The 23,262-nt window shown below is 39.5% G+C and overlaps 1 protein-coding gene across 1 annotated transcript in view; it reads left to right on the forward strand.

Annotated features, from left to right (window-relative positions):
• Nucleotides 1–23,262, forward strand: part of CDH8 (cadherin 8) — a 146,394-nt gene that overhangs the window by 47,291 nt on the left and 75,841 nt on the right. Inside the window, exons 4-5 of the mRNA XM_064273505.1 lie at nt 932–1,119; nt 4,341–4,594. Coding sequence (XP_064129575.1) covers nt 932–1,119; nt 4,341–4,594 — 442 coding nt within the window. The remainder of the gene's footprint in view (nt 1–931; nt 1,120–4,340; nt 4,595–23,262) is intronic.

Here is a 23,262-nt window from a genome sequence, read left to right on the forward strand (position 1 = left end):
TTTATATACCAACACTTGTGAGTCTTTGAGGACTGCTTTCATGTGGACATTAATTCTCTAGCAGTTCTCACCTGACATGCAGTGGATGAAATGGGTGCTAAAGGCCAGTGAAAACCCTCAGGTAAAGAAATGCAGGAGATGGCAGTTGGATGTAGGGCAGGTGGACACTGAAGTGGTAATGGCCAGAGGTTATATTTCTCGAACTAACAGCTTCCCCTACACCAATGAAAGTGAGTGACAGTAATGCATCAACTAAAGTAATTTGAATAAGAATAGCACTAATGCCACTAATTAGGCATGTTTTTCTGCCCTCATAGGAGATTGAATATATACTGTAATTATATTTTTCTTAGAGATATTTGAAGGTAGGGTTTTTGGTCTTGAGAGCAATGAAGACTTTAGTAACAAGAGGAGTGTTTCATGTGTATGAACAGCTTGCTGCAGGGCACAGAAGTTTAGTAATTGGATTTTATCAAAAATGGTCTACAGGTCTGTAAATAAAAAGGTAAGTTCAAAAGTGACTTTCAGTGTGTTAGACATTGCATCTTTCTATGCCAAAATTAGCTTAATATTTTATGTTGGGCAACAATAAATATCCCCAAGGGCAGCAAATTGGAAAGAACATTCACAAACACTTACTAATATCGTGATATAACTGTGCTCCAAATATATACCCGGTAAACATATGGTTGAGTATGTACTATATCGGAAAAGTCTTGAAGGGATATCATTATTTTTTCCTTGGAACTGTTTGTCTCTGCCTCATTTAAAAGACTGTGCATTCCACAAGGGCAAGAAATATTTCTCTTTTTCATAACTTAATTGGCAACATCTACAAGAGTGCCCAGAACAAAGGATGTGCTCAGTAAATACTTGTTAAATGAATGAATGAAATTTGTGCAATGCTTGGTGTTTCTCCTTTTTTTCTAAGGTCTGTATCATTTCTCAGTACCAGAAGATGTAGTTCTTGGCACTGCAATAGGAAGGGTGAAAGCCAATGATCAGGACATTGGTGAAAATGCACAGTCATCCTATGACATCATTGATGGAGATGGAACAGCACTCTTTGAAATCAGTTCTGATGCTCAGGCCCAGGATGGCATTATAAGACTAAGACGGGTAAGCTAAGGAAGATTTTCTTTATCTTCAAAATACCTCGTTGAAACGTGAGTTTGAAGTTTGGGGGTGTTGAGTGGACCTCCTGATGGATAGAATCGTAGCACTGGTAAAGGCTTGGCTTCCTTTGCTATGGAAGATGATGGCTAGGAAAGTGCTTTTCAGGCCTCATACCCTTTCTACTCATCTTGCATTTTTGTTATAGCTCTGATGGACAGTTAGCATGGTTGATGCTAGTCTTCTCTCTGAAGCACCCATTGATTCTTTCTCTATCCAGTGCTTTCCTCTAAGCCACAAGAATTTCCTCAGCCCTACACAGGGTAGTCCGCTATGTGGGGAAGGCAGTGCTCTGAAGGCAAACCTCAGCCAAAGGCAACAAAAATTGGTGGATAGTCTCAGTCCTTTGAAGGAACAATTCTGAGTATATTGTCTACGGTTCCTAGGGGGATTCCCAGTGGGAACAAGCATCAGTTGCCCACGGCAGTGATAAATTCAATTGGTTTTTAATCCTTCCCTATCTAATAATCTTTAAGTCCGCTCTCCTGCTTCCAGGGCCATCTTCCCCAATGCATTACAGGTTTCCATGTCCTTGTTTTAGACTCTGGTGTCAGGGAAATTCAAAGACAGGCAGAGTAGGTAGGCAGAGCAGATAGATTTAGTTATCCTGCCTATTTCTGGGGCAAAAAGGATAGAACCTAACTTGCTACCACTGAGTTCTCCATACCATGGGCCAAATGTCCAAACGTTACCAAAATGAAGCTCATCTGATCTTTGTTCCTAGAAGTGGGGCTACCATTGGAGAAACAAACATCTCTATCAGTAGTAGAGATAATGAATAACAGTCTGTGACTACTTCTGCCAGCAGCCGGTTATTTGTAGTAGATGTAAAAAATTCAGTACAAAAACTTTCATTTCTATTTCTCATCGTGAAATCTGCATTGGTAAGAAAGGAGTAGAACACACTTCATTATTTTATGAGTGCAAGGCATTTGCAAGTAAAAATAAATACTCTTATCTTCATGATTATTTTGTTCAATATCGTTCTTCATATCTTTGCCATAAAGTAGGACAAGCTAATCTTTAAATAGATTTGCTTGTTCGTGAATAGGAGGATAGATGAAGGTTTGCACTATTGGGAGCCAGTAATTTCTACCTCGGTCTTGGTCAGCATTACATTGGCATGACTTCAAGCTTGCTTTCTCATTCTCTCTCGTCTTAACCAGGAATCTACTTCTAACGATCTTGCTTCTAGAATCTCCATTGGGGAGATATTCTCAGTATGAGCCTGGAGTCTCCTATATATAATTTTGTGCACAAAATAAATGTTTAAAATCCATTCAGGAAAAAAAAAAAAAATCTGCCATTTATTTATTTATTGCTTTCTTATTGGGCAACACCATTATCATACCAGGATCCTGGCTTGAGTCTAGGATTAAAGTTTGCAAAGTATTTAAAAATCATAGTTGAAACCATTTATAGTACAATTATATTTGAGTCAATTATTGAATAACCCAGAGTCACATTTTCTTTGGCTAATGATTTCTAATGTCATTTTTATTGTTATTAGCTGCTATCCTTTGATACTATAAGGTGCTTTTATAAACTAAAGCAATTAGCCTTCTGCTGTATTTTTTATTCACTGTTATTTATAAATTTAGAAGCATATACTTTGTTGGTGTGACTATGTGCCTTGACACTGAGAAACACATATGTTTTACTCTAGCAAACAATGTCCAGGGAGTCATATTTGCACAATTGATGGACCCCTATTTTTGTCTGATAAAATTCTAAGGACATCAGAATGTATTGTCTTTATGTTGAGCTAAGAATTAAGCAGAACTTAATCTTTTATATTTAACAGTATTTGCGAAGAATTCCGAATTGCAAAGTTGTTACAGTAGAGATGATTGGCAAATTGTGAATATGCTGATTTTGAATCATCTATTCATGGGTACAAGTGCCTAGTAATTTCAGAATAGACAGGGAAGTGAATGCCTGCCTTATTTACTAGAAAATATTGCAAAAAACAAAAAAAGCCAAGTCTCATTAGAACTGAATTTAAATATAAAAATCAACACAAATTTTCAAAGTAAGAATATATATTTAAAGCTTGCATGGGAGTTCTGAAAGAGTTCACTAATAACAGTTTGTGTTCTAGTTTCTTCTTCCTTTTCTTTTAATCTGCGTTGCAGATTCAAAGTTCTGCTTCTTGGAGGAATTGTAATGCAAACCTAAACTATCTCTTTGAGCCTTGACGAGTTGTGAAGTACAATGAGTTACTGAGAATTGGTCTGTACAAGTTCTGATGCAGATGGGCTTCTGGATATTTAAGGGGACTGCATTCTTCTACCCAGCTCTGTTTGCCTAGGTCATTAACTGAAGTCTATGAGACTGTTAAGGAATGAAGTATTAATATGTCAGCAACCTTGTCATAATGGTGCAATGAGGTAATTTCAGATTGCTTTTAAGTGGTTGGTGGGGATGAGCAGCCAGACCCAGCTATCTCTTTGCACTGTTCTCATTCTTCCTTATTCTAAATATAAACACCAGTAGATATGCATCTGGTACATCTTTCTTTATATGCCCGCCTACGTATAGCACAATACTCAGACGCCTTCCAAGAATGCCCTAAAAAATCATAAGCCTCATTGTAGTCACATGATCAGCAGAGCAGCAATGCCTTGGAAGTGAAATAAGAAAGCACTTGTTAGGATTAGTGCTAAATTATGCTTTGCAATGTCTCCTTGGACTAAACAATGATTATTTCTAGTTCTTTCCGTTGCACACACTGTTGCAGAAATGATCAAATATTCTTCCCCTATAGAGACTGTGTTCTGCGCTGCCTTATCTCCTACCAGCAGAGGCCCGATTAACTGGCTGATTGGTATGCAGGTCATGCCATCACTAGTAAAATTTTATTCTGACTCTGAAGTGAAATTTTGATGGCACAATTCATGACTGTGAATATTTTGTGAATTCCAAGTGAAATGAGCAAAACAAAACAAAACAATAGGAGATTAGATTCACTGAGCTCGTATAATAAACAGATATCAATAAATGCTCATAAAATTTACAGGTTGGATCTGGGGGAATGCAGAGCGATCCCATTAAGGCTCACGAATGGGCTAATGTGCGTATAACTTTCATCCATCAGCATTATACTCATTTGTTCTTGCTGCTGTGGTCATTAGTGAGAAACATTCATCTCCGTCATTTCTTAACAGCCTCTGGACTTTGAGACCAAAAAATCCTATACGCTGAAGGTGGAGGCAGCCAATGTCCATACTGACCCACGTTTCAGCAGCAGGGGGCCTTTTAAAGACACGGCAACAGTCAAGATTGTGGTTGAGGATTCCGATGAACCCCCTGTCTTCTCTTCACCAACTTACCTCCTCGAAGTTCATGAAAATGCTGCTATCAACTCTGTGATTGGCCAAGTGACTGCTCGTGACCCTGATATTACTTCCAGCCCTATAAGGTATTTCTCCTTTTGAAAGGAATACTGGCTAGCTCCGATGACAAGCACATGAGTACAAAATGCAATTATGTATACAGCCCATGTGGCTGCCTTTGGGACTATGCTCACGTGACAAGGAAATTAAGCCAGTGTATAAAACTGTATGTTTGTGTATGTGTGTGTGTGTGTGCATGCACACACACATACACACACAGGTACCTGCTAAGAGCTACATACAATGCTTAACGTAAATAAAACATATACAGGGTCCGTTATTTGACTAAGGCAACTGTTATCTATCAAAGGACCAAGGGTTGAACGCAAAAGGAGGAAGTGTGGAGAAAAATTAACACTTTTCTGAAAGCTAATGAAAACACAAAATTACAAATGTCTTGCAGCATGGGTAGGTCAGTCTCTTATTTTTTATTTTGTGTGTGTGTGTGTTTGTGCCTTTCTCGTCTCTAGCATTGGAAAAGCCTGGCTGGTTCATCCTTTCGACAGTTACAGTGAATTATATGTAAGAATTTAGAGGCATGAGACCACTGTGTCAACACATTAAGAATCTCTGATCTTATTTCTGTGTTTAGTATTTGGTTTTGAAATCATCTTCTTATCACTTCATGGGCATTTCTGATAGATCAGCATCTCAGACTGGTTCCTTTTAGATAGCATTTTTCTTCATTTCAGAAATACCTTTTGTTTATACTTTGCTTGCTGTGTTATTTTTCCCTGACTGAGAAATAATCTTGTACTAAAGTTTTTCTCTTTTTAAGAAATGAGGCTCAATTTTCAAGTTTTTTTTTTTTTGGTCGAACAGTACATGTCTTTTCTCTTATGCCAGTCACCCAAATGACAATACAGTGCTCAAGCTAAATAGCTTTTTTTCCAAAAGAGTGCTGAAAATCTACAACATGCTCACTGGCCTCCAAGGGTGAAGGGTTGGCTGTTGATGTGTTTGAGTGTTAATTTCAAATATCGTCTTGAAATGTTTGTTGAAAAAAAAGAACAAGAACAAGAGGGAGGAATACAGTTTTAAGAAATTGCCCGGTTAATCTATGAGTTAAATTTCAGATCAGAACAACTCATTCAGTGCCCTGGTCACTGGTGTCTAACTCAGACATCTTTCTCATTATTCAGGGAAACAATGGAGAACTAAGCTTGCTCAATTTTAGTTATTCACTTATTTTTTATGTATTAAATTCCAGTTACTCACAAGGGGACTGAGTCCTCGAAGGATTAGTTGGTGCAACAAATAACTTGTGTTTGGCCAAAAAATAATTCTTTTCAGATTCAGAAAAGCTGTTTTCAATAAGCTACTATTTCTGAAGTCAGTGTAATAAATAAGAATTCATGCCATGCAGATGCAAAACGAACTTCCTACGGAAGAGCGCAATCTCTAAGAAGAAAAAAACTCCACCTGGGGATATGAGGGATGGTCAGTTGGCCATTTTTAAAGGAATTCAAAATGCTTGGACATACAGAATGCCCCTTATTTGGCAATGACAACTGTATCTACCAAAGCACCAAACGTTGAATGCAAGGAGAGGAAACATTCAGAAAAATGTATGTGGGCATCCATTTCCTAACCTAATAATGAAATTATCTAATGATTCTATACCAGAAGGCTGAGATAAATAAGCTGCAGCAATATTTGTTGAAGGAATGAATCTGTTCCATTTTTATGTTGCTTGATTTTCTCTGAAAGGATCAGAGAAGGGAGCAATTGTTGCCTTCCTCACATCTCCAAACATAAGAGACAGGATGTGAAAAGATAGGCAGCATTGGTCCAACTGAGAGAGCTGTCATGGAGCCAGTTTAGCATATGATTCGGCAAGGAGCACATAGGGGCTGAGCCAAAGGCCCTTACAGAAACCAAGGGTTCAAATGGCACAGTCACGTATAAACTCCAACAGTGAAGCCATAGAACCAGCGAGAATGGTCTTCTTGTTACAGAGACATGTGCTTCACCAGATAGAGATGAGATATGAGGAATGTTGCATACCATTGTGAAAGTAACCCCGAATTGGCAGTTGTTTTTGTTGTTAGCTGCTGTCTAGTTCACTCCCGACTCACGGTGACCCCATGCACAACAGGATATGACCGGCGTGACCCGTAGGGTTTTCACTGGCTGATTTTCAGAAGTAGACTACCAGGATTTTCTTCCTGGACACCTGTAGTCTGGAAGCTCTGCTGAAACCTGTTCTGCATCATAGCAACACCTAAGCCTCCACTGACAGACAGGCGATGGCTGCCCATGTGGTGCATTGGCCAGGAATCAAATACGAGGCTTCTGCATGGATGGCAAGAATTCTACCACCGAACTACCACTTCCCCCTGAATTGGCAGAGCTGAGTTTTAATTCAGGTCCATCATTCCCCACATTTTATTATCTATCCATTTCACTGATGTAGACCTTGAGATTTAGAGATCATAATTCCAGTTCATAGGGCAATAAATGATGATGATCATTGTGGTTGATTGTTACTGCTGTTGTTATTTGTATTGTTGTCATTGGTATGAAAGGCATGTCTAGAGCAACTTGAGGCTGTCCAGCAACAGCCGCCCAGCTTGGAGGCATGTAGCTTTCAGGTAAGGTAAAGGGATCTGAGGCTGAATGACCAGGCAGAGGTGGACAGATAAAGTACCGTTTGATGACGTGGATATATCTGTGCTCCTGATAAATGTCAAGCAAATGCTACTTCCCAGGCATCTATGATCCTACCCAAAGAAAGGGTGGATGCTGGTACAAAGCATTTATAACAGGGCTTTGATGTGTTAGTTAGAAGGGGCCCAGCACATTTCTAAAGGGAGGTGGATCTGCTGCATACAACGAGAATGTAAGAATCATCAACTGCATTTTTCAGCATCATTTCTGCATTTCTACGCTTTTTTTTTCCTTTTCCGTCTTTCTTCTCTCTTGGGTTATAGACAGCAGCTATGCACATTTGGTTAATTTCAGTATAAAATTAAATTTCCTGACTAGCCAGAGCAATGCATTGTTCCTTATGAGTCTGGCAGACAGATTTAGAGTCATTTAACCTTTTTAAACAGAACTAGGGGGCATGAGTAGTCGGGAATTACTGGTTATCAAACAACTATGCATTATTGTCTCTTTAGGACTGCCATATTTTATATGCTGGCCAGAATGTATCCATCTTTTAAGGGAATGTTTACTTTGCCATCCATCAAGAAATAGACATTTGTTATGGCATCTGCCTTGTTAAAACATGAAGTCATTAACTGGTTGACCAACATTCTCTGAGTCTCAAGTTATTTTTAGAGTGCATTGCCAAGCTGTAACTACTGTGTACTTTTAATATACTTACAAAGAGCTCAGGTTGCTAACCAAAAGGCCGGTAGTTCGAATCCATCAATCACTCCTCAGAAACCCTATGGGGCAGTTCTGCTGTGTCCTGTAGGGTCGCTATGAGTTGGAATCAACTCAATGGGAAAGGGTACGTGTATCTATACCTATATCTATTTCTATATATTCTCTCTAATGGGAAAACAGAGAGTGACATGGGGAAAAATTCATGGACCCCTCTTTTTCCCTGGAACGTTAATTAGGCATTTGCTAGCCCTGGTGGTGCAGTGATTAAGAGTTCAGCTGCTAACCAGAAGGTCCCTAGTTCAAATCCACCAGCTGCTTCTTGGAAACCCTACGGGGCAGTTCTACTCTGTCCTATAGGGTCGCTATAAGTCAGAATCGACTCGATGGCAACAGTTTTGGTTTTTTTTTTGGTTTGGCAATACTATATGCCTCTCAATAATAAAAAATAAAGTTAGGTAAATTATTTAAAAGATCGTGTGTTTTGAATTTAGGCAGACTAGGGTGCAGATCCTGTCACTGCTGCCTCAAGATCAGGAAATCAGTCTCTGGAGTTCACTGAGACTCAGTGTTTTCATCTTTACAAAGAAAAATATTACCTTCCTTACAGGGTTACCAGGATAATTAAATAGGGTTATTAAATAAGATATGTAGTAGCTAATAACTTCACCTATTAACAAGAGGTAGGCCACCATCAATTTTGAACATTAAATGCTAATTAAACACCTGGTACTCATTTTAAACCCATTGCCTTTGAGTCAATTCTGACTCATAGTCATAGAACTGCCCCATAGAGATTCCAAGGAGTGCCTGGTGGATTCAAACTCCAGTGTTTATGGCTAGCAGCTGTAGCACTTAACCACTATGCCACCAGGATTTCCAGTATGGATTGCACCTCAACATAAAGAAAACAAAAATCCTCACAACTGGTCCAATGAGCAACATCATGATAAATGGAGAAAAGATTGAAGTTGACAAGGATTTCCTTTTACTTGGATTCACAACCAACAGCCATGGAAGCAGCAGTCAAGAAATCAACAGACGCATTGCATTGGGTAAATCTGCTACAAAGGACCTCTTTAAAGAATTGAAGAGCAAAGATGTCACCTTGAAGACTAAGGTGCGCCTGATCCAAACCATGGTATTTTCAATTGCATCATATGCATGTAAAAGCTGCACAATGAATAAGGAAGACCGAAGAAGAATTGATGCCTTTGAATTATGATGTTGGTGAAGAATATTGAATATACCATGGACTGCCAAAAGAATGAACAAATCTGTCTTAGAAAAAGTACAACCAGAATGTTCCTTAGAAGCAAGGATGGCGAGACTGGGTCTTACATACTTTGGACATGTTGTCAGGAGGGATCAGTCCCTGGAGAAGGACATCATGCTTGGCAGGGTATAGGGTCAGAGGAAAAGAGGAAAACCCTCAATGAGGTGGATTGACACAGTGGCTGCAACAATGAGCTCAAGCATAACAACTATTGCAAGGATGGCTTAGGACTGGGCAGTGTTTCGTTCTGTTGTACGTAGGGTCGCTATGAGTCGGAACCGACTTGACAGCACCTAACAACAACAACAATAACTCATTTTAAAAGAGTTTTTTCCCTAAAGGTGGCTGGCTGTGTGCAGAATGATTGATTTTTTTTTTTTCTTTACCATTTATACACTAAGTAGTAAGGAGCCTTGGTGGTACAGTTAAGCACTCAGCTGCTAACTGAAAGATTGGTGGTTTGAACCCATCCGAAAGCTCTGTGGGAGAAAGACCTGGCAATCTGCTTCCGTTAAGACTACAACAAAGAAAAACCTGTGGGACAGCTCCCCTATGGGATTACTATAAGTCAAATGACTCAACAGCACACAGCAACAGCAGCAATAGTTTAATTTACACCTACTGCTGCTGCTAACATTGTTCCTTGTGAGTTGTTTAATATGTGCTAACTACACAATCTCAATTCATTTGCTAACATTTTTAGGAAATAATATGTATTCTTATTGTCCCCATTTAACAGATGAGGAAACTGAGGTTAAAAAGACTAACTTGAACAATAATTCACCAACACTACAGACTGGCAATACAGTGTTTACCTAGGAGTTTCTGACAATAAAATATACTCTCTATGCCACATTGCCTTTGTTTCCTTATAAACTCTGGAACTCCAATTGATCCTCTATAAGCTGGGATGGCTTATCAGGGCCAACTCTAATTGAAATAATAAGCTATTCCTTCTGTAAATATCCTTAGCCAATTTAAGATGCAGATGAGGAAAGAAGGAATATGAACCAAGTCTAGAGTAAACTAGAGTATGAATGGTCTGTTCTTCACTCATCCATCCAGCCCTTATGTTGGGGGTTGTTGTTATTGATGTGAACCAAATTGTGATTAAAGAAGAAGGAGAAAAAAATGTGATTTTGATTTAATAAAACAGACTTTATTCTAAGTTTCTTTTGCATATGATTTCACTTTATTCGCACAAAACACACCACGAGGTAGGCAGTATGGTCACACTTTTATGGAGAAGTGAGTGGAGGTTGTAAAAAGTTGAGTTTCTTGTGCATGCTGATACAAGTGGAAGCAGGAACCAGGGTTTAAACCCAAGTCTGTCTGTTCATACTCTGAAAATCAAACTGTTGCCCACTATGTTTGTGCAAGCTCTACTAGGTTACAGCATCTTAAAAGAGGAAGAGGAGAATGGTAGCTATATTTACTGAGCCCGCAGTTTGTAAAAGACACTCTTTAATGGTGTTACATGGAACACATTATATATATTTAAGGTAATATCTCCTAGCACAGAATATTAAGAAAAATAACTCGCTGCTTTCTTGTAAACCTGCTATTGTCAATTTCCGGCCTGGCCCATTGTATCCTCTGAATGAATACCTTTCAAACGCACATTTTGTGTCACTGTTGCTTTAACATGGCATGTGACTGCTTCCTGTTTCTTTCAAAGCAGTCACCTTGAGTAAGTCTACATGAGCTGCTTAAATTAAAAGAGAGAATGATGGCCATTCAGCAGGCAGAGTAGGAGGTTGACACAAGATCACAGTGCACACAGTGCTCTGTTGTCCTCATCCCTCTAGTGAATGTGTGTGCCCACTCAACACAAGAATGTCTCATGATTTTTTCCTACCCTTATTCCTATCCTTATTCAACTCATTTAGTAGGCAGGCTGTTAATGAGCTCTTTTCCTGAAAATCCTCTTTTCAGTCCTGATATCCAGTGATGCAAAAGTGGAAATATTTCACACTGTAGAGAAGCTGGGATTAATTTGGAGGGCCGACTGTGTGTTGATTGACTTCATCCTGGATCTCGCCAATGGCTCCCTTTTTTGTTAAGGGCCTAGTGTTGAAGCTCGGTTCATTTAATGCCTATACACTGTCTGAGCAAGTAAAAGCACGGTTGTCTCCCGGTTCAAAAGTATCAACTCTTCTAAACCACTGTGTAGAAGAACTCACTAGTCATCTGCTACTTCAGCTAGCAGTGCTTGATTCAGTAAGCCATACATTCATTTGCTTATTCACATATATTTTCATTCATTCACTCATTCATATGGTAACTTATTTATTCATCTATATTTTAACTTATGTATTTAGTTGTCCAACAAATAAGGATTTTACCCACACTTTTCCAGGAAAGGTGTATAAAGTGTTGAAAAGACACAGCCTCTGACCCTATGGAGCTTGTTCTGTAGTCAGGAGGCTGGCTGAATTGCTATGAGAAACCCAAGTCCCTCCCATTTATCTAAATGTTATTGTTATTTGCTGTCAAGTCAGCTCTGACTCATGGTTACCTTATTTATAGTAGAACAAAATGTTGCCTGGTCCTGTGTCTTCTTCATGGTCATTGGTGTGCCTGGCCCATTGTCATGGCTGTTGTGTCAATCTATCTCACTGAGGGTTTCCCTTGCTTTCACTGACCCTCCTGTTTTCTAAGCATCACGTCCCTTCATAGGAATTGGTCTTTCCTCTTATGTGTCCAGAGTAAGTGAGTTGAATTCTTGCCATCCTTGCTTCTAAGGAGCATTCTGGTTATATTTCTTCTAAGTAGCATTCTGGTTGTATTTCTTCTAAGTAGCCCTTAATAAATGTTTTCTGAAAATGATAAGTAAAACCACAAAATGGAGCTTTTGGGTCACATTTAGGAAGGGAATTTCTAATGAAATCTCAATAGCGGCAACATAGATGTCCAATGATGATAAGGGAGACATACCTCATGCTACAGTGAACCAGGTATTAATTTGGAGGTTGGACTGTGTGTTTATGGTTTTCTCTCATTTTTTATTCTCTCTCTCTCTGATTGTAAAGAAATGCTAGGGGTAGAAAAAGGCTCTTTTTTCCTCCTTAGAGGAATAATAAATAGTATGCGATGCAGGGACGTTAGAATTCTGGGACTAGCAGAACTCAGATAATATTATTTATTAAAGCAGTTAGCCCAACCAGTGGAGCAATTAGAGGCAAAAAGCTGAAAACTTGTAGATGGAATTTTTGATACTCAAAGTGCATGTGAGAAAATGTTAAAATGGTTTCTTTAGGCATAATAACAAAAGCTAGAATGAAATTAAGCAGTGAGAAAGAAACAGTTGGAGTTCAGTGAAATATAATAACTGATTCATAACTAAGGGGTTTATTTCATTACATGTGACTTGAAATAGCATCTTCACTTGCAGTTGGCTCAAAATTGTATCTTCTTATAAATTTTCCATATAGAGGCTGGAAAACAATGTTTAACAAATCATTTTTTATCATGTAAAAAGTACATTTATACCTGTTAAATTTGAAAAAAAAAAAAAAAAAAGATTCACTGCCTTTTTTCCAAGGGCAATATCTCCTAACTGTGCTCTAAGGAACACTGTTGGGGCTAAAGAGTTTGTGGTCAGATGAGTCTGAACTCGAGTTTCTTAGCCATAGGACAGCACAGGTAAGTGAATTTGCTAAGATGCGCTGGAACCCTAAAAGTGAAAGAGCAAAATCAGCACACTTGATCTTTGACTCCTGCTTTGGTCTGCTGAGTATCTGGAGCACAGATGAGCCACGCTGATGTAAGAGTAGGTACTCAGCTCTCTGGGCTGGTCTATGCCTTAGGTATTGATGGCACAGAATATGGCACCTATCACAGAATTTTTTTCCTAGTAGAATATGTGTGTTTTTATCACTACGTAAACGTTTGTACCCCATTTTTCTTTCCATAGAACCCAGTAACCAGAGAAGAATTCATGGTTTTCGTGAATTCTTTGACTCCCTTTATACTAGGCCAGGGGTTAGCAAACGGCTGCCCAGGGGCTAATATGACCTGCCACCTCTTTTTGCAAATAAAATTTTATTGGAACACAGCCACCCTCATTCTTTTATGCCCTGCAACTGCAGAGTTAAGTAGTCATGACCTCCAACGCTTAAAATATTTGTTGTTGTTGTTAGATGATGTCCAGTTGATTCCAACTCATAGCAACCCCATGTACAACAGAACAAAACACTGCCTGGTCCTGCACCATCCTCACAGTCATTGCTGTGCTAGTTACTTCATTAAAAAGCTTGCTGACCCTTCCACAAGGCTGAGAGGAGTTTGGGTTTTCATCAGTAACTTGAATAGCTGGCTCCCACATTATTCCAGGGTCTTACTCTCTCTCATAAACTCCCTGAAGATAAGATTTTAAAAATAATTTTTAAACCTTTAGCAATTGAAGGCATTCTTTGTCTTTGTATTAGAATTCAGCTACCCATGATAGGAATAGACATCCCTATGCTTGCCTTAGGAGCCCTGATGATTCAACGGTTAAGCACTTGGCTGCTAACTGAAAGGTCTGTGGTTCGAACCCACCAGCCTCTCCCCAGGAGAAAGACCTGGCAATCTGCTTCCATAAAGACTATACTCTAGGGAACCCTATGGGGCAGTTCTACTCTGTCACATGGGGTCACTATGTGTTGGAATCAACTCAGCGGCACACAACAACGACAACATGCTTGCTTTAGTGCTCTGGGAACCTTAATCACATTGAACTCAAATTCAAACTCACATCTGCCTAAAGAAGCTGGCTTCATTTAGTGTGGCTTTTAGGAGATGCCCCAGGTCTGCCAACACAGACTGTGGAGGGCATCCTGACATATACTGTGATCTTACCTGCTTAAAGTGGGGGGGTTATTTGTTTCTTGAATGGATTTATTATGGAATTCTGTTTTGCTACCTCCCTCCTTCCCTTCCTCAGATCTCAGAGATGGCTAGGATGTAGAGTTTTTGGAATTGAGGCTGGTGAGTGTCTCAGGCAAACCCCAGTCTCTGAGTGTCATTGCCTTGGTAAATGCCCTGATTTCAGCAGTGTTGGTTTATTTACAAGCATAAGGTGACATGCAATAGAATTTCTCTTAGAATAGACTGGCTGTAGTATGATCAGTAAACTCTAGCATGTATTCTCCAATATGAAAGTAGGTAAACTCAGTAGATAATGCTGAAAAATTCTGGGGATCATTTTTTATGCGTATTTAGCATTTTAGTACAGTGCCTTTCACATATGTCTCATTTACTCTTCTAATAACAAAGAGGAAATGAGATATATGATTCATAAGAGTGGCCATTGAGTTGACTCCGATTCATGGTGACCCCATGAGTGTCAGAATAGAACTGTGTTCCATAGGGTTTTCAAGGACAGTTTCTTTTGGAAGTAGATCACCAGGCTTTTCTTCCAAGGCACCTCTGGGTGGACTTGAACTTCCAACCTTTCAGTTAGCAGCTGAGTGTGTTAACCATTTGCACCACCCAGGAACTCCCTATGAATTATACATGTTCTTATTCCCATTAAACATATGTGTGGCAGGTTGGGCTTTCTGGAAGTAAATGCTGAGTTACACTTTGAGGTGCAAGGTATTTGTTAGCTACCAACACCTGTGAAAGGAAGAGGGCAGAAGCAGGTTGGGCAGAGGGAGAAATCAAACTGAACGCAGTCTCAGCGAAACCTTGGCCAAACTCAGTGGGGCTCTGTGGAGAGAGTATTGCTCATCAGAGGAGTTCTGCATCATGCCAACACAGTAGGGCCCTTATGCTTGTTTAAACTCTGAATAACCTCTGCTCTCTGCAACTGAGGCAGACCCTAAGGAGTGGACAGTTGTAGATCGTCTACTGGTTGTACGCCTCACGGCTGGGGTATCCTTACTCGAAGGGGGATCTGGGTAGCACATCTCCATGTCTATCACGGATTAGCACACTGAGCTTTTCTACTAGCAAATCTGTTTGACTACATTTTCACAGCTAATGCTCTAGATCCCAAAGCCACACATTGCTACCCTTCCTCTCAGTCCGTGGTGTAAATATATAGAGTAAAGCCTGCGAAAGATGGGATCTGTGTAAGGCGGAAACCTGTCAGAGAAGGAAAACTGAAATATTTTCCAGTGATAGAAAAGTGGTAAGGCTGCACTCTATCAAAGGTGGAAACCTCTAAGACCTGGAAAAGCAAGGCAATCCCACCTAGTTCCAGCTCTTTCAGGCTTCCCTGTGTTTATATGAGGTAAATATATATTTATTAGATATTCTGAGATGCAAAAACACAAAATGGTAAGTTGATTTGATTGAAATGATATCAACGTGGTGTGGTAAAGTTATCAAGCTATCAAACTGTGTGTATCAATAAAATATACATTTTTTTAAAAGTCATCTCTGAAGTGGGGAGTCTTGGCTTAGGAGGCAATGAGTTTTCATTAATGGTGGTGGAATGATTTGGAAAAGGAGAGTGGCAATGGATGCACATAACCAGTGTCACTGCATTGTACATATAATATTTGTTGAGTTGGGAAATAAAAGAAGTTATTTATAATGGTAAAAATAGCATAAGAATACAGAGAGAGGAAAAACATTGGGAAGTGCCAATCTGGGGTTTAAAACCAGCTCTTTTCTGATTGATGAGTCCTCTGTCCCTCCTGGAGACCAAAACGTTATAATGTTTCTATTCTGAAAGAAACAAAGATGCTGTGTAGGCTGAGCAGTGATACCTAATATTATTATACTCATAAGGCAAAATAAATCCCCTATTTTACATCTTGACAAAGAGAGATTGACGTCCTTTTCTGATGTTCAAATACTTATGGGAGTCATTTCAACCAGCCTTTATTTATTTATTTATTTATTTTATACATTCTGGTTTGATACATTGCATTACACAACCTTGCTTTTGATAAAGGACAATAAGATTCAACTTAATGCTGCAGAGGGAAACATAATATTGCATATTTTAGGAGAGAGCATATTAAAAATGGACACATGCTATTTGCATCCATCAAATGTTTATTAGTTCTACCTTGTGTTCATGAAGTCTGCTTGCTGGGGAATGAGATGAGTCTAGTTGAAGTGCCTTTTAGATGGGCCTCAGGATCCAAATCAAGTTTGGGATTATCTACCGGAGTATCTAGCTGTCTGGTGAATAAGAATAAGACTTAAAGTTCTTACCCATTGTCATCAAGTCAATTCTGACTCATAGCGATCCTGTAGGACAGAATAAAACTCCCCCGTAGGGTTTCCAAGGCTGTAGTCTTTATGGAAGCTGACTGCCACATCTTCCTCCCGCTTAGTGGCTGGTGGGTTTGAATCACCTGCCTTTTGATTAGCAGCCGAGTGCTTAACCATTGCCACCAGGGCTCCTAAAAAAGTCCTTAAAAAAAAAAAAAAAAAATTAGGAGGAGTCAAAGTCATGGAAGCTGTATTTAGTATGCAAACACAGGAAAATGCCAAAATATTACTCCAAACCAAAGACTTGAAATTCAACAGAACAGGTAAAAAGGGGAGCAGGACCCAGAGCAATGATGAAGTCCTTAGCATTTCCTTCTGGGAAATGCTAATGTAGGTTAGGGAAATAGTATTCAAGCAAACCTGAATATTTGTTGGGTTTTTTAAAAAATGAGACAGTTTAAATAGTGCTTTTGTGAATATTGGTTATCCAGGATGAAGCAATTACTCAAACATATGTATGACACTCAAAAGGCACTATTTCCCAAACTTTCATCAATACAGTTGAAACCACCATGCCCCGAGGAGCCCGTTTTCTCACATGCCACCTCCCACTGTGTTATTAAGAAGTTCCTTCGTATTGTGGCAGGAAGACGACTCGTGATGACTCATCAATGTGTACACTATTCTTAAAATGAGGGCCCTTGTCTAATGGACCTCAAGTAATTCTGCAAATGAACAGTGAATCAATACAGGCATAGTCTTAAGAAATTGAAATAGAGCTTTCAATACTAGAGATATGAATTCTAGGATTTTTAAGATATAAATTAGAAGGCATTGTACTTTCCAATAGAAATATGGAAATAGTAGTACTCAAATTATTTTTCTTCATTGTTTTCTTCTTTTTCTTCCTTGCATCAACTACTCCTCTTTCTCACATTTCCTTAGCACAGCATTTCAGAATTAATAATTCATGCTCAATATGTTAGTACATCCTTCCAATAAAGAGTTGTTGAGTACCAGCATTAAAAAATTCGACCTATGTGATGTTATGATAAACTACATATGTGCTCTCCTTATGCTTAAAGAGCAAAGATCAGGCAAATGGAATGGTTAACTGGAGAATAATAGGACAAGACATTCTTAAGAATGAGAAGGTTAGCGAAGCTTGGGACTAGGTGTGGAAGAGTCACTGTGGGTAAGCTAGAAAGCCAAGTATAGCCCCTCCTCTCTTCAGCTTGGAGTCAATGCTCTTTGTTAATGTTAGGCCCATCGAGTCAGTTGTCTTAGTCATCTAGTACTGCTGTAACAGAAATACCACAAGTGGATGGCTTTAACAAAGAGAAATTTATTCTCTCACAGTCTAGTAGGTTACAAGTCCAAATTCAGGTTGTCAGCTCCAGGGGAAGGCTTTCTCTCTTTGCCGGCTCTGGAGCGGGGTCATCGTCCTTAATCTTCCCCTGGTCAAGGAGCTTCTCAGGCACTGGGATCCCGGGCCTGAAGGACATGCTCTGCTCCTGGTACTGCTTTTTTAGTGGTATGAGATCTCCAACTCTTTGCTTGCTTCCTTTTATCTCTTGAGAGATAAAAGGTGGTGCGGGCCATACCCCAGAGAAACTCCCTTTACCTTGGATCAGGGAGGTGACCTGAGTAAAGGTGGTGTTTTAATCCCACCCTAATCCTCTCAATATAAAATTACAATCACATGACCATACATGACCTAACTGAGTTGATACACACATTTTTTGGGGGATATATTTCAATCCAATCCATGACATTGGTTCTGACTTATAGTGACCCTATGCACAACAGAAACACTGCCAGGCCCTGTGTCATTTTCAAAATCATTGCTATGTTTGAGCACATTGTTGTAGACACTGTGTCAGACCATCTCTTTGATGGTCTTCCTCTCCTTTGCTAATGCTCTCCTATACCAATCGTGATGTCCTTCTCCAGGGATTGGTCTTTCCTAATAACACTCCAAAGAACATGAGATGCAGAAGAAAATATTTTTTGATGGTTATGAGGGTAGAGAAGGAGAGAGAGGGGTATTCACTAACTAGATAACCCCACCCAAAGATAGTAGACAAGAATTATCCTAGGTGAAGGGAAGGACAATACACAATACAGGGGAAGTCAGCACAACTGGACTAAACCAAAACCTAAGAAGTCTCCTGAATACAACCAAACACTTCAAGGGACAGAGTAGCAGGGGCGGGGCTCTGGGGACCATGGTTTCTGGGGACCATGGTTTCTGGGGACATCTAGGTCAATGGGCATAAAAAAGTTTATTAAGAAAATATTCTGCATCCCACTTTAGTGAGTGGTGTCTGGGGTCTTAAAAGCTAGCAAGTGGCTATCTAAGGTGCATGTATTGGTCCCAACCCACCTCGAGCAAAGGAAAATGAAAATCACTAAAGGCACAAGGAAAATATTAGCCCAAGAGACAGAAAGTGCCACATAAACCAGAGACTCTATCAGTGTGAGACCAGAAGAATTAGATGGTGCCTGGCTACCACTAATGACCCTCGTGACAGGGAACACTACAGAGAGTCTCTGACGGAGCAGGAGAAAAGTGAGGTGCAGAACTCAAATTCTAGTAAAAAAAGCAGACTTAATGGTCTGACTGAGACTGGAGGAACCCCAGAAGACATGGCCCCCGGACTCTCTGTTAACTCAGAAATAAAACCATTCCCAAAGACAACTCTTCAAACAAAGATTAAACTGGACTATAGGACATAAAATGATACTCATGAAGAGTGTGCTTCTCATTTCAAATAGATACATGAGACTAAATGGGCAATTCTGTTCAAAGGTGAGATGAGAAGGCAGAAAGAGACAGGAGCTGGTTGACTAGACATGGGAAATCCTGGGTGGAAAGGAGGAGTGTGCTGACATATTATACGGATAGCAACTAGGCTCACATAACAGTGTGTATATAAATTTTTATATGAGAAACTACCTTGAGCTCTAAACTTTCACTTAAAACACAATTAAAAAAAAAAGTACATGAGATCAAATCTCACCATTATCGCTTCTAAGGAGCATTCTGGCTGTACTTCTAAGATCTGTTCGTTCTTCTGGCACTCCATGATATATTCAAAATTCTTTGCTAACATCGTGATTCAAAGGCATGAGTTCTTCTTTTGACTTCCTTGTTCATTGTCCAGCTTTCACATGCATATGAGGTGATTGAAAATATCATGGCTTGAGTTAGGCTCATGTTTGTCCTCAAAGTAATGTCTTTGCTTTTTAACACTTGGATGAAGTCTTCTGCCACAGATTTGCCCAATACAATAAGTTGTTTGATTTCTTTTTTTTTATAATTTTTAATGTGCTTTAAGTGAAAGTTTACAAATCAAGTCAGTCTCTCACATAAAAACCCATATACACCTTGCTACACACTCCCAATTACTCTCCCCCTAATGAGACAGCCCGCTCTCTCCCTCCACTCTCTCTTTTCGTGTCCATTTTGCCAGCTTCTAGCACCTTCACACTCTCATCTCCCCTCCAGGCAGGAGACGCCAACATAGTCTCAAGTGTCCACCTGATCCAAGTAGCTCACTCCTCACCAGCGTCCCTCTCTAACCCATTGTCCAGTCCAATCCATGTCTGAAGAGTTGGCTTCAGGAATGGTTCCTGTCCTGGGCCAACAGAAGGTCTGGGGGCCATGACCACCAGGGTTCTTCTAGTCTCAATCAGACCGTTAAGTCTGGCCTTTTTACTAGAATTTGGGGTCTGCATCCCACTGCTCTCCTGCTCCCTCAGGGGTTCTCTGTTGTGTTCCCTGTCGGGGCAGTCATCGGTTGTAGCCACCCACCATCTAGTTCTTCTGGTCTCAGGATTATGTAGTCTCTGGTTCATGTGGCCCTTTCAGTCTCTTGGGCTCGTAATCGCCTTGTGTCCTTGGTGTTCTTCATTCTCCTTTAATCCAGGTGGGTTGAGACCAATTAATGCATCTTAGATGGCTGCATGCTAGCGTTTAAGACCCCAGAAGCCACACTTCAAAGTGGGATGCAGAATGTTTTCTTAATAGATTTTATTATGCCAGTTAACCTAGATGTCCCCTGAAACCATGGTCCCCAGACTCCTGCCCCTGCTACGCTGGCCTTCGAGGCATTCAGCTTATTCAGGAAACTTCTTTGCTTTTGGTTTAGTCCAATTGTGCTGACTTCCCCTGTATTGTGTGCTGTCTTTCCCTTCAACTAAAGTAGTTCTTATCTACTATCTAATTAGTGGATGCCCCTCTCCCACCCTCCCTCCCTCCCCCCTCTCTTAACCAGGAAAGAATGTTTTCTTCTCAGTTTAAACTATTTCTCAAGTTCAAATAATAGTGATCTTATACAATATTTGTCATTTTGCAACTGACTAATTTAACTCAGCATAATGCCTTCCAGGTTCCTCCATGTTATGAAATGTTTCACAGATTCCTCACTGTTCTTTATCAATGCGTAATATTCCACTGTGTGAATATACCATCATTTATTTATCCATTCATCTGTTAATAGGCACCTTGGTTGCTTCCATCTTTTTGCTATTGTAAACAGTGCTGCAATAAACATGGGTGTGCATATACCTGTTTGTGTCAAGGCTCTTATTTCTCTAGGATATATTCCAAGGAGTGGGATTGCTGGATCATATGGTAGTTCTATTTCTAGCTTTTTAAGGAAGCGCCAAATGAATTTCCAAAGTGGTTGTACCATTTGACATTCCCACCAGGAGTGTATAATTGTTCCAATCTCTCCACAGCCTCTTCAACATTTATTATTTTGTGTTTTTTGGATTAATGCCAGCCTTGTTGGAATGAGATGAATTCTCATTGTAGTTTTGATCTGCATTTCTCTAATGGCTAATGATCGTGAACATTTCCTCAAGTATCTGTTAGCTACCTGAATGTCTTCTTTAGTGAAGTGTCTATTCATATCTTTTGCCCATTTTTTAATTGGGTTATTTGTCTTTTTGCAGTTGAGTTTTTGCAGTATCATGTAGATTTTAGAGATCAGGTGCTGATTAGAAATGTCATAGCTATAAACTTTTTCCCAGTCTGTAGGTAGTCTTTTTGCTCCTTTGGTGAAGTCTTTGGATGAGCACAGGTGTTCGATTTTTAGGAGCTCCCAGTTATCTAGTTTTTCTCCTACATTATTTATAATGTTTGTTATGTCGTTTATGCCATGTATTAGGACTCCTAACGTTGTCCCTATTTTTTCTTCTGTGATCTTTATGGTTTTAGATATTATATTTAGGTCTTTGATCCATCTTGAGTTAGTTTTTGTGCATGGAGTGAGGTATGGGTCTTGTTTCCTTTTTTTGCAGATGGATATCCAGTTATGCCAGCACCATTTGTTAAAAGGACTGTCTTTTCTCCATTTAACTGTTTTGGGGCCTTTGTCAAATATCAACTGCTCATATATGGATGGATTTACATCTGGATTCTCAATTCTGTTCCATTGGTCCATGTATCTGTTGTTGTACCAATACCAGGCTGTTTTGACTACTGTGGCAGTATAATAGGTTCTAAAATCAGGTAAAAGTAAGGCCTCCCACTTTGTTCTTCTTTTTCAGTAATGCCTTATTTTTCCAGGGCCTCTTTCCCTTCCGTATGAAGTTGGTGATTTGTTTCTCCATCTCATTAAAGAATGTCCTTGGGATTTGGATCAGAATTGCATTAAATGTATAGATCACTTTTGGTAGAATAGACATTTTTTTAACATTAAGTCTTCCTATCCACGAGCAAGGTATGTTCTTCCACTTATGTAAGTCTCTTGGTTTCTTGCAGAAGTGTACTGCAGTTTTCTTTGTATAAGTCTTTTCCATCTCTGGTAAGATTTATTCCTAAGTATTTTATCTTCTTGGAGGCTACTGTAAATGGCACTCATAGGCGATTTCCTCTTTGATGTTCTTTTTGTTGGTGTAGAGGAATCCAACTGATTTTTGTATGTTTATCTTGTATCCCGATACTCTGCTGAACTCTTCTATTAGTTTCAGTAGTTTTCTAGAGGATTCCTTAGGGTTTTCTGTGTATAAGATCATGTCATCTGCAAATAGAGATACTTTTACTTCTTCCTTGCCAGTCTGGATGCCCTTTATTTCTTTATCTAGCCTAATTGCTCTGGCTGGGACTTCCAGCACAATGTTGAATAAGAGTGGTGATAAAGGGCATCCTTGTCTGGTTCCTGATCTCAATGGGGATGTTTTCAGGCTCTCTCCATTTAGGGTGATGTTGGCTGTTGGCTTTGTATAAATGCCCTTTATTATGTTGAGGAATTTTCCTTCTATTCCTATTTTGCTGAGAGTTTTTATCAAGAATGAGTGTTGAACTTTGTCAAATGCCTTTTCTGCATCAATTGATAAAATCATGTGATTCTTGTCTTTTGTTTTATTTATGTGGTGGATTACATTAATCGTTTTTGTAATGTTGAACCATCCCTAAATGCCTGGTATGAATCCCACTTGGTCATGGTAAGTTATTTTTTTGATATGTTGTTGAATTCTATTCCCTAGAATTTTGTTGAGGATTTTTGCATCTACTTTCACGAGGGATATAGGTCTATAATTTTCTTGTGGTGTCTTTACCTGATTTTGGTATCAGAGATGTGGTGGCTTCATAGAATGAGTTTGGGAGTATTCCATCCTTTTCTATGCTCTCAAATACCTTTAGCAGTAGTGGTGTTAACTCTTCTCTGAAAGTTTGGTAGAACTCTGCAGTGAAGCCCTCCAGACCAGGGCTTTTTTTTTGTTGGGAGTTTTTTGATTACCTTTTCAATCTCTTCTTTTGTTATGGATCTTTTTAGTAGTTCTACCTCTGTTTGTGTTAGTTTAGGTAGGTAGTGTGTTTCTAGGAATTCATCCATTTCTTCTAGGTTTTCAAATTTGTTTGAGCATAGTTTTTCATAGTAATCTGATATGATTCTTCTAATTTCAGTTGGGTCTATT

The sequence above is a fragment of the Loxodonta africana genome, chromosome 21 (assembly GCF_030014295.1).
Source record: "Loxodonta africana isolate mLoxAfr1 chromosome 21, mLoxAfr1.hap2, whole genome shotgun sequence".
NCBI classification, from domain to species: Eukaryota; Metazoa; Chordata; class Mammalia; order Proboscidea; family Elephantidae; genus Loxodonta; species Loxodonta africana.